Source organism: Trachinotus anak, unplaced genomic scaffold, assembly GCF_046630095.1.
Source record: "Trachinotus anak isolate AG129_WGS33_773 ecotype Australia unplaced genomic scaffold, CSIRO_AGI_Tana_v1 ptg000013l, whole genome shotgun sequence".
NCBI classification, from domain to species: Eukaryota; Metazoa; Chordata; class Actinopteri; order Carangiformes; family Carangidae; genus Trachinotus; species Trachinotus anak.
Genome location: NW_027273864.1, coordinates 11,082,353 through 11,095,099, shown reverse-complemented (window position 1 = coordinate 11,095,099; position 12,747 = coordinate 11,082,353). Strand labels below are relative to the sequence as shown.

Sequence of the window (12,747 nt, the reverse complement as noted above, 5' to 3'; positions counted from 1 at the left end):
GGATTATCACATTGTTTCACAACAGTCCCCTTGTTGAGGAATTGAACCCACATTCTGCCCAAGCCCAGACATCTGCATTAACCCTGATGTCTTGTGACCGACTGAGGGAATAAATCGGCTAAACCCCATGTGACACAAGCCACACGCCTGTCTTAAAACATTTAGAGCACAGAATAAAACCATGTGGTCATAGCCAATGATACGGTTACTAATACTCCTCAACAGCACACATCCGGAAACAGTATGGGCCTTAATGGACAAAGATGGATGAGGATGCTGTCCAGGTCCGTAGTGAACCAGTGCAGACACACAGTGTGTAGTCATTTATGAGAGTGTGTCATTGTGCATATGAGTGCTTTTGCTTGTGTATTGTCATTACGACAAAGCAGGACATCCATTTGTGTAAAATGGATGATGTAATGATTCAGACCAGGGCAGAGAAGGAGCGGGGGGGCAGCAGATGGTCCGTTGTCTGTCTCTTTCAATAAAAATGTTAACTGAAGACAGTATTGAGTGTGATGGGGCACCAGAAGAGTTCACAGCTGAGGAGATATGAGCTAGATTAAGGCTTGGAGCTGTGTCAAGTCTTTGAAGTGCTCAGGTTCTTATGTTGGGCCCGTTCATGATGTAATCTCGATAGAGAAATCAAAAAAGCATTTTGTGTTTCTCCCGAGATGAGATGCACATTCTTCCTGTCAACAGAATAAAACGGTGATACCACAGATACGACGAGGCCAGCACCAGACTGGACTTTGGACTCTCTTTGTTTTTCAGATTCATTCTCAAGTTATCAGCTCTGCGGCCAGTTTGGAGTTGATATCAGCAGTTTTGAAATATTTTCTCACGAGCTGATTCTCTCTTGCTGTTGCGGTTTGCAGCTGATAGTAACACAGTAACAGTAACAGGCGTCACGTCAAAGTACTTGTGCTGTCCCAAGAAAAGCTGACCATTCATCTGGTACTGGCAGTGCTGGCGGCCCACATAAGCTCACTCTTGAAACATTAAGTCTGAAAAGGCGAGGCCACATTTATGGTGCCATTAAAAAATAAAAGGAGACAGTGATTCTTTTTAATGCCTTTCTCCTTGAAGCGACTCCTCTTCCACCCGCTACCACCACCACTGTCCTCAAATCCTCAGACAGGATTTATAATGGCGTGCCTGTTTTTACAACAATCAACGCTCTCTGGTGAAGTTTTTACAAAGCAGTGCAGCACAAGCCCACTCCAGCCCTCTTGGTGTCAAGGGTCAATCAAGCTTGTAAATGGAGGGCGTTAGGAACAGAAAGTAGACGGAGGGAGTTAAAACTGAGGACGGCGGTGTTTGGTAATAAGCTGTTTTGGGCAGAGCACACTGCATTCCACTATAGTGAACTCAGCAGGGAGAATATAAGCACTGCTGTGGAGGAATGCACCAGCTTTGTTGTAACAGAAAGAGCTCAGAACACAGTCTTTATTCATGGATGATTACAGTAAATGAACTTACCTTATGCAGTCCACAATTAGTTGCATTTTAAAGTTATTTGTGAAGTTGTATCATGTGCATACTTTCCATAAACAAGTGAAATATTTCGGTTGTCAGTTGTTATTCTTCAATTATGTCTTCAATTTAATGAACAGGTCTCTCCCCAATCCGTCCACTGACTGAACATGTCTGCACCTGTGGTTTCATGACATCAACACCTGTAAAACCGGCTTGAAAAGCTCCGACCACATCTTGATTTGTGGTATAAATGACTGTTGGAAAACCACAATGTTGTCTGTGGTTGACCTTCATTGTGACTGGCATTGCTCAGTGTTGGTTCAAATCACGCGGTGGCATGTGCATGCTGGTTTTGTGATTAGCAATAACATTACCCGGTACCATTCACACTCCACAGGGTACTTTCCTGAAATATCTGTGCAAGTACAGTTCTGTTTTGTGATGCTTTTCAATGTTGAATTTGCTGAACAGAAAGTTGCACCTCATCTCTAACCTTTATACTGAAGTAGAGAAGTGATATGTGAAAGGACCTGTGTTGTGTTTTGGGCTGCTCATGGTTAAATTACACAGGCTATCAGTCAATAGGAACGTTCCTGTGAGAATCACTCCCAGGCCTGGCTCTGTCCTTAGTTGGTGAGGTTCTCTCAGATCTCAACCATCATTAATTTAACTTGATTTATATAGGTAGGCTATCATAGTGAATTGTTATCTATCTTTTTTATGTTCTCATTGTGTTGTAGCGCAGTAGGTGCGTTCAGGTACTTGTGGAAAACATGGACATCAAAACTTGAGCCTCTGCTTTCCAAATGGCATTGCATACTCGTTTGTCAACATAAAACTGTTCCTCATAACAGCAGGCTAAGCTAATGTGGATACTATTAAAAAGTTTATATTAATTTGGTAGCGTCATGTTTTGTTTTGAAATAAATCTTTAATGTGGGCCTAAGTAATTGCTGAACAGCAGGATGATGATTAATGCTAAAATCTAGTGTAGCAGCAGCACAACCACAGAAGAATCATTAAGACAGTGAACGGTCTCACTTATGACCGTTATTCAGCAATATTTATCTGACGGTTGCTAGCATTAGCCATAAGCTCTGATCATGGGTGTATTTTGTTAGCTGTGAATGCCACTTTTCATTTGTAAGAGGAAGATAAACAAATACCTTTTTCTTGTCTAAGGTGTTGGAGACAATGTTATCAGTGGTATAAAGAAATGGTATAAAAGCAGTACGTGAATGTGGTTAATTGGTTGAAACATGCACATTCTTAAATGTGCAAATGGCCTAATGTTTATAGTTTTGGAGAAAACTTGAAAATATAATATTTTATCTTAGGAGTTGCTGGTTAATTTCAACCAAAAATATAAAATGTAATTCTGCCTAGCAACACTGTGAACAACCTGCTGTTGCATGTCATCACCTCCTCTGATCCTTCAGCTTTGCTGTTGCTCTCTTAAAACCATTTCAAACAGATACGGCATTAGCTTAATGCTACAGACAATAGGACAGGCTCAGTGTGTTTTTGCCTTGGTGAGTCAGTGGTGAAACATTTGAACTAGCTGCACCATTACTGCGTTACTTTGTGACTCTTATCAGGCACATTCTGGCCTTGACCTACATATTGCCTACTTCTCCCACCTTCACACACACACACACACACACACACACACACACACACACACACACACACACACACACACACACACACACACACACACACACACACAGACAGACAGACACAGGATTTGTCATGGAAAGAAAGACCCAGCCGCACAAACACAGTGGAGAGATTAAGAGTAAACCACTAATCTGACGGTGCCTGCATCAGTGTGCTTGTGTTTGTGTGCTCCTTTCTGAAATGTGGGCAGGTTTTATGTGATGCCTGGTTCAACAGTGTTTCAGTGTGTCTGTCTTAGCAGCTGGAATCAAGGCCTTTGTTTTTTTCCAGGAATTCCACCCCTGAGAGAGGAAGCAGGGAGGGGAAAATGTGTTCCAATGCTCATGTTTAGTTTGTTGTGATCCACATAAATTTGGTGCTGGAGCAATTTGTATTTTATTTGGGTTCATGCACTGCTCTGAGGCATAGAAGGAGGAGAACATGACAGAGGAGATACAGAGACAGAGATGTGAGCTGTTTGGCAAAACTGAAAGAAAGAAATAGAGCGAGAGTGAGAGGATTTGATGGAGAGGATTGGGGTAGTTACAAAGATGGAGACGAATACAGTCTGTCTGCTCTTCTCGTGTTATTGTAATGACAAGGGCTGCATGCCTGGGAGACGCCCTGGGGTGCTCAACCCTGTTTTCACCAGTCAAATCTGACACAATGTTCATAGACTGTTCAGAGCAGTGAGGTGGCGTTCATAATCCAGCCATCTGAATCTGCTCATACACAACTGTTCAGACACAGCTGCTGCTTGATTCAGAATTGTAGCGTAATGCTACATATAAGGAGAAATGAGATTTGAAGGGTAAAATAGGTGCACACACACCTGTCACATAGATTACCTTACACACACATATATACAATGGTATGCACTTGTTTGATGAGGTGATGAATTCCTTATAGAGGTTTGTCCGCAGCACATTCCCTCTGCATTCCAGGTTACAGCAGAGGTGTAAGAGCGTCAGCGGTCAGGTTCAGAGAGCAGGTGATAATGTTGCCATGAAGAGTGTGTGTGTGTGTGTGTGTGTGTGTGTGTGTGTGTGTGTGTGTGTGTGTATATATATATTCAAGATGAAGCATGAGACAACACACACACACACACATACACCACAGCACCTCCCTCCTTCCTCCTTCCTCTCTGATATTTGACAAATGCAGGCAGAGCAGGGACAACTGTGGACTGCAGCCTCAGAGCACAGGCACATATGCACGTATTTATATGATCGACCACCATACACACATACACACATGCACACGCACGCACACACGTGCACACACATATACGCTCATTACCACAGAAACTTGCATACTACTGTGTGTCTCAAGTAGCTTCTCTTGGCGTATAATCCCATTTACCTCTGAAAACACAAGTGTGTGTGTGTGTGTGTGTGTGTGTGTGTGTGTGTGTTTATTGGTGTGATGTAGTGCCCACAGTCTGTCTACTGTCTCAGAACGGCAGCTGTCACACACATACACATACGCACACAGACACACGTGTCTGTTATCCACACAACACAGTGGGTGTCAGGGGAGCATTGTCCTTGCACTCGCTGCCACTCCAGCACTTGAATGTGCGAGTAGATGTACTAGTAGTTTCTTCCCTTGTCCTTGTGCAGGCTACTGATTCAAGCCTGGGAAACCAAATTTTTGGAGTACAGAAGAAATAAGTGACATCAGAGTGTGACAGATTAGTGAACTGACTAACAAAAAAGCCTGTGGTGTAAAGTCTTTAAGTCTGTTTTTCATGGCTTTAGTGATTGTTTATTATTATGTGTTTTATGACCCTGGAGCTCATGATACTCTCCAAAAAACATTTTACAATCTTGAGATTCCATTATTCCATGTAACAGAGCTGAACAGCTTGTAAAGCGACTGCTGTAAAGAATTTATTCTTGGCTAATGTACTTGGACAAAATTAATATAGAACAATCAGAGGACAATGTTTGAGGCCAGTGTTTGTGCTCTGTAGCGTTTTCTCAACTTCTTCTTGTCAAGGGTAGCCACTCGACAGGTCTGGATCAGGTTTTATCACTCCAGCTGGGCTGATAGCTTGAGCGTCAGCCCAGCAAGGTGCTTTAAAGACAGGGGGCTCAATTTGTTCCAGTGCCTGACTCCCTAACAGACACATACACACACATACCCACTACTTTTGTACCCTGGAACAAGGCATTTGTTTTGGCAGGCCACCTGCCACAGAGTGAGAGAGAGAGGGCACCGGCGCTTGTCCTCCACTAAACTGATTTACGTTGGCACTAAAACAGAACTCATAAGGGCTTTTTATGCGCCCCAAGACTTGCCAGTCAGCTTGTTCCCCCAGCCAAGGCAGGAAGGAAACGATACAAGGCACCACAATATACAATACTCCTCTATTGTCTGACCTCTTGAAAATTGGTCTTGCCTCCTCTGAAATTTGTCTTGGCTTGCTGGATGCCTTAAACACGATATAGGGAAAGTTGTTTTTGGCACCTTTGAAGTGCTAGCTCAAATTTTGGATATTCTCTCTTCATCAATGCCTTTTTGTCACCTTTTTGTGCCTTGCTGATAAATTATATGAAATAATAATGAATAATATGAAATAATGACACAAAATATACCCAGGTTCAGTTATGAATACATTTCGAGCTTTCATTCTGCTGCTATTGAAAAATGACCTCTAACAAACTTCCATGGATAATGACAGATGGGCTTGAATATTTTTTGATAATATTCGAGTGAGTTTCATTCTGTGATAATATTTCAGTGAGTGACATTCTGTGATAATCCTCGGCAGACAGAGTGATTGCTTTGTTGAGTTTTGATTTTTTGTGGTGTGTTAAGAGGAGCGTTTTAGGCTCAGTGTGGTTTTGATCGGTGACCAACCCCCCCACCCCCACCCCACCACATCCCCTGAGACAGCTTCTGCCTGGGACATATGTTAGACTGGTGGGCTAAGCAGGCTGCAAATGACTAGTCTGCATCATCCCTACCTGCAGTGTGTACGTGCTCGTGTCTGTGTGAGTGTGTATTTATTTAAAGCACCGAAACCGTTTAGAGAACAACCCACATCCTCTATCCTGTAATAACTTCAGTCGCACTTCTCATGTGTTTTTGTCTGTCTGTGAGCTTGACGTCCATCCGGGGATCGCCACCCATCCCACCGTCAATCCATCCGTCCGTCAGTGTGTCGGGGGATGGTAATCCATTCTTCCCATATGCGGATAGTGGCGGTGAGATTAGGCAGACCCTGGGAGAGGATTACGGCTCCAGGGCTTGGCTCCCCTTCTATCTTACCTCCTCTCTAACCCTCCAACCCCCTCCGCCACCACCACCACCACCACCACCCGCTTCCTGTGGCCTCCTCGAGCTGTTCAATCCCCTCACCCATCTCCCTTTCCTCCCCCGGGCAAATCTCCAATCTCTGGAGTGTGTTTGCTGCTGAGTGAAGAGGTGGAGGACAGATTAAGATAGAGACCCATTTAGTTTTTGTTAGTGTGTTTTGATTTGCATGCGCATAATGTGTTGGATAATTCTTTGTTTTGTGCATGTTTTGATGTGTTTGTGTGCACATATAGATCCTATTTGAGAGGAGAGAGAGTGTGGTGGGTGTGTGGGGGTTGAAATGTGCCCAGTGTGTGTCTTTTAAACCATATTGCTTGGAGTCACCTCTGTGATTATGCGGTGGTTCGGTTACAATAATTGACTCTGTGCATATATGAGAGAGTGCGTGTCTTGAGAATTTGCATTAATTTTCAGAGCCTTTCCTTCATTCGCTCACATACATTTTCCCCATCTCCCTTTAGGATTTTTCCTGTCTTTCTCAAATCCTCAGCTCCACCCTCTCTCTTCTACCTCTTGTCCCAGATGTGACCCACATGTTGTGATGCAGTGCAGAGGGCAGAGAATTTGTCTGAGTGCTGCTCTTCTTCCCTCCTCATCATCATCCCTCTCTCGACACCTTCTCCTCCTCTTTCTCCCCTCCGGTGGCAAGTGCTGTAATTGATATGCCACCGGCAATAAATCAGCACAGCTCTAGGCTCTGAGTGGCGACCATTATCTGAAGGGACAGGTTTAGCTGCTTTGGAGAGAGGGAGAGTTGGTCCAACTCAGCTCAGCACTTCACCAGCCTCTGAAATGTCCTCACAGCGTATACAGGAAAACACACCACCCTGCCTCTTCTCAGGATTCCCGCCACTGTCAAACCAAATAAACAAAATGAAGTAAAGCTGTGAAAGGACTCCTTCTCTCTAAGCTTTTTCCTCTCTGTTATGTCTTCTACCTCGCTTCACTCTCTCACTCCCATTCCTAATGCCCATAGGGATGCACTACAGTCCTGTCAATTGATAGGACATCCCGATATCAAATCCAATCAACTTGGCCCCTTCCTGCCTGTCCTCTCTAATGCTTTTCTCTCGTGTGATAACGGCCTCGGCTCCCCCGATATGGTGGCTGCCCATTCCCAAAGCCACAGACACGCTCCGGCCCAAAATGATTGACATGTTTTTCCTTGATGGTGCCAGATATGGCTCGTAACCTTGTTCCAGCTCTTTTCCCACCATTTCACTTTAGCTCTGAAGGAAATTGAAATTGAAGAGGGTTTGGAGGGATAAGGAAGGGTGAGGGAAAATGGAGAAATTTGAGGGAAAAAAAAAAAAAAAACGTGTGTAAGAAGCTGAGTAATTGACTATAACCACAAATGTCTTCCATGACGGGATGGAAATGGAAGAATTGAGGAAGGGCGGGTTGGGGGCCCATTTGCATAGACATTATGAGTGTGATTGTTTTGTCGATCCTGATTTTTGTCATTTAAGTCTTAAAGTTTATATTATGGAGTTGGACAATTCCACGCTGTCTTTTTATTAACCTGTGTTTGTTAAAGCGCGTGGTGATGTCAGACTTATTAACAGGATAGATAACAAGCAGCTGGATACCCCCGGATGCAATTTGTTGTGTGATTCACACTCTCTGCCATCAAGCTGTGACTGGCTTAAATGAAGAGGAATTACTGTGAGGACATTTTTATTTTTTTTTCTACAGGTCCTCTCTCTCGTTTTTTATTAGGATCTCTTGTTTGCTCGCTCACTCACTCTGCCTCATTGTATCTTTCCCTCACTTGAAATGACAAAGGAAAATGAGGCAGCCGGCCTCCCTACGCGCTGCCACGCTTTAAATTGACATCTGCTCTCGTCGCACGGCGCAACTGTACCATTGAGCAAGAAATTAGTTTTTTTTAATTTTTTTTTTTTATAGGCTTGCTCGTCACTTTATTGCGGCTGCTTATGTCGAAGAGGCCACCATCCGCGTCAAGTCGTTTTAATCTCAGAGTAGAGAGTGGCGGTATATCTGATAACTGCAGCTCAGGCCCTTCTGTCTGCAGTTACTGTGCAGAGGTGCCTCGATCTGTGGGGCCACCCTGGCTTGATTCAAGCGAAGGTAAAACCCTGATGAAAATGCAGCAGAAATGCTGCCTTTTGTTTGACTCCCACTGCTCCTCACTCACCCTTCTGCCTTTCTCTCTAAATGTCTTTCGTTCTCTCACTTTTTTTCCTGCTCTGTGCTTCTTTCTTTCCTTGTTTTATTCCCTCTCCTTTACACTTCTCTTCTCCCAGCCTTTCACTGGTGGAAACTGGATGACACCACCTCTCCCTGAACCTTGCTAGCTTTGTCACAGCTGAGCTATGGTTTGCTATTCCGTGAACATCGCTGCTACTATTTTTCCTGTCACCTGTTTGCAGCAGCAGCGACTAAAATTGATGAACAATTCAATAACTCCTCTTACTGGAGTGTTTAATTCTTTGAGTACTTGCAAAAGTGCATTTTTTCCCTCCAGTGTTGCCTCAAACTTGGCTGCCTTTTTCAAGGATGGCTGCATAAAACAAAAAAGAAGCTGGTTTTGAAATGCACTCACATCAATCTCAGAGCTTGAGAAAATGACCACAGTCCCTGACCCATTATACTTGGTGATTGATAGACAGATAGGCAGCGGGAGGCAGAGACCGAGACCTTGCTCATTGTCTCTCTTCCCCTCTTTCCTCCTTTTGATTTTTCTCTTATCTCATGTTTTTGCCCCCTCCATCCCCCTTCGCCATCCTCCTACCCTCCTCATCTCTCTGCACTGTCTCTCATCTTTTCCAATTCGACGTGGTCATAAAACACCCTTCGCACAGACACTTTGATAGTCAAGGTGAAATTGAAGCGTGGGGGCCCTGGGAGAGTTGCGTCCTGTTTTGCATAATCAGCATTTACAGGAGAACTAATGTCCCAGCATTGAAGGAACATGATTGGCCTGTCAAGTAGCAGCATGTGCCCAGCAAACCCTGCTCCTCACCATTGTATTATCATTGGAGGACGCCCTAAGGAGCAAATACTCTCTACTATGACTCCTCTTCTCCTCCTCCCTGTCCTTAACCTGTGTAACCTCAATCCTATAAATTATCTCACTTCTTCCCTTAAATAGACCCCCTCTGTTTTCCTCATCCTAGGTTGTCAAGGCCGCAGGGTATATTTTCTGCTATGAGAAATATATTTGTATTTGTGGAAATCTTATAAATGAAAGCAGGCCTAAGTAAACATAAATTTGCCAAGACGCTGCTCTTCATTTCTCAGAATTGGCTGGTATGAGAGGACAATGATGGTAGTGAGGAAGAAAATGGGGCCAAACACACAAAATTGTGCACAGTTATGCCTCTTTCAGACTGAAAATAGTGCTGTGTGACGACAAGACTGTGTGGCACTGGTGCAAGCATGTATTGGTGACAAGAAAACATCCTAGGAGTCCAGTTTGAGAAATACACCAAAGTTTTGAAGGTTTAGGTGCACTGCTGTCATCTTATCCTTTGTTGATCATTTCGGGGGAAACTGTTGAACTGAGACATCAATGCTATAAGATATTCTACCTTGTGTGTGTGTGTGCTTAAATGCATTTTATTTGCGAATACAATACATTTCCAGATAATGTTCCATCGTGTTCCAGTAGAGGTTGAGTCGGATTCAACTTTTCCATGAAAGTCACACCAGAACCCTCACTGTGCCACTGCAGTGGTGTAATTCAAAAGAACGATGACGAACGGTCTCACTGGTGACAACAAGAGACAGGCAGGTGTGACTGCTGCCTGGATAGAGGGGGCTGCATTGTGTGAGACAGGGACCCTTTGTAACTTAAGTTGTTAATAAGACATCTCTGACAAGGATCTTAATATTTCAGTCTGTTTAAGTTATATTTGTCCTGATAATGTATAGTATATACTATGAACATAGCCCCCTGAGCCTGATGCCTGGACGCCAGAACTGCAGGTGTGATTACAATAAGGGGGTACTGGATAGTGTGTTGATACTGTTGAAACCATTGCAGCAAAGCCTTCGTTCAGTCCTGGTTATAAATTGCTTGCTGTCAGTATAACAGGACCCACTGGCACTTCTTCAAACACACGCCTCCTCTAAAGCCACCATAGTAACATAGAAGTTATGAAATATTAAAGAGTTCAGTGTTGTGAGTCTATAACTCATTCCAGCACGACTCACATTATGTGTACAGAGCCTTTAATAATCGGCCCATGCCTCCCCTGCTATCTTCACTCATAATTAAATGCCGACACACATTTGCCTTCCAGACTTGATTTGATATCATTTATTTATAACTGGGGCAAATGTCAGCTTGAATTTTTCTAATTTTGGCTGTGTAATTTGTGAGCCTATCTGCCTGCATAATCAATAGGAAGTATTCCTCGGACACTCACCATGTTTTTCTTTTTGCCTTCCAGGGCTCCCACCTCGCACCTCTGTGGATGATGTTCTTGATGACGGCTTGCAACTCTGAGAACAGGACAGCATATCAATAGGAGTTTTGTCTCCCCTTCCCTTATCCTTCTCTCTCTCCCTGAAACTGTCCTCCCTTATTCCTTGACAGTAGAGGACAGAAGAAAGAAAATCCTGACCTGGGACCTGGTACCAGAGCACTTACTCCTCCACCTCCTCCTCCTCTCTTTCTCCTTCCCCATCCCCCTAAGCCTTGCCTCTAGACAGCCCAGATATGTGTCCCTTAGCTCGGTCAGCAGCCTCCCCTGGCCCGGGGAACTTGTTTCTCCTCTTGGGGCTTTTACTTATTATGAGGTCATCCTTCTCTGGAGGCCAACCCCCGCCCTTCAAACGATTTGCCCCCGTTGAGTCGGGGCTCACACATCTGGCCATACACAACAAAACTGGAGAGGTCTATGTGGGAGCTATCAACTGGATTTTCAAGCTGTCTAGCAACCTGACCAAACTGCGCAGCCACATGACTGGCCCAGTGGTGGACAATGAGAAGTGCTACCCTCCACCCAGTGTCCAGTCCTGCCCTCATGACTTGGCCCAGACCCGCAATGTGAATAAACTTCTTCTCATAGACTACGCACAGAACCGCCTCATTGCCTGTGGCAGCACCTCACAGGGCATCTGCCAGTTCCTACGACTGGATGACCTCTTTAAACTTGGCGAGCCCCACCACCGTAAGGAGCACTACCTCTCCAGTGTGGCAGAGTCAGGTACCATGTCTGGGGTGATCATAAGCTCCCCCCATAGTCCTACCAGCAAGCTGTTCATTGGAACCCCTATTGATGGCAAATCTGAATACTTTCCAACCTTGTCCAGCCGCAAGCTGATGGAGAATGAAGAAAATGCCGACATGTTCAGCTTTGTCTATCAGGATGAGTTTGTCTCCTCTCAGCTGAAGATCCCCTCGGACACTCTGTCCAAGTTCCCTGCTTTCGACATCTATTATGTGTACAGCTTCAGCAGTGAGCAGTTTGTCTATTATCTAACAATGCAGCTGGACACCCAACTGACTTCCCCCGATGCCAGTGGAGAGCAGTTCTTCACCTCCAAAATTGTCCGCCTCTGCGTGGACGACCCCAAGTTTTACTCTTACGTTGAGTTCCCCATAGGCTGCACTAAAGACGGGGTAGAGTACCGCCTGGTGCAGGATGCCTTCTTGGCTCGGCCGGGCCGGCAGCTGGCCAACTCTCTTGGGATCTCCGAGAATGAAGACATCCTCTTCACAGTCTTCTCTCAGGGTCAGAAGAATCGGGCCAAACCACCCAAAGAGTCAGCATTGTGCCTGTTCACCCTGAGGAGGATAAAGGAGAAGATCAAAGAAAGGATTCAGTCCTGCTACAAGGGAGACGGGAAACTCTCCTTACCCTGGCTGCTCAACAAGGAGCTTGCATGCATCAACTCGGTAAGCTCAAAACTTTCTATCTGTTCTCTCTGTTCACTTTGATGCTGAGCAAATTAGCATTAGTTGGCCCTTTAGGAACCATTCTAATGGGACAGCCCTTTTTGCAAATGAGCACCGCTCACTTGCTCGCATACATGAGTATACACACATCCAGTAGTCAAATATTAAAGACTAGTCTTGATGTCAATAAGTTTGTGTCACAGTCTGCTACTCCTATTCCTCCACTCAGCCTTTTTTTCCTCTGCATGCCTGCTAACTGAACACTGGCCCTACCCCAGCTAGGTTCATTCACCAGGACCACAGCTACAGGCCCACAGTGATTAACAATATGAAAATGTGAAACGCTCTTATGTCTTTCTCCTGCTGTCTTCTTTCCACTTTTTTTCCCGCACTTTTTCTCTGTCCCCACAGCCTTG

General features: G+C 44.7%; 1 protein-coding gene across 5 annotated transcripts in view; it reads left to right on the top strand.

Annotated features, from left to right (window-relative positions):
• The window catches only part of plxna1b (plexin A1b), a 187,373-nt gene that overhangs the window by 24,307 nt on the left and 150,319 nt on the right, over positions 1–12,747 (top strand). For all 5 annotated transcript variants that reach the window (XM_071493107.1, XM_071493105.1, XM_071493106.1 and 2 more), the window contains exon 2: positions 10,881–12,331. In XM_071493107.1, coding sequence (XP_071349208.1) covers positions 11,150–12,331 — 1,182 coding nt within the window. In that variant the 5' untranslated portion in view covers positions 10,881–11,149. The remainder of the gene's footprint in view (positions 1–10,880; positions 12,332–12,747) is intronic.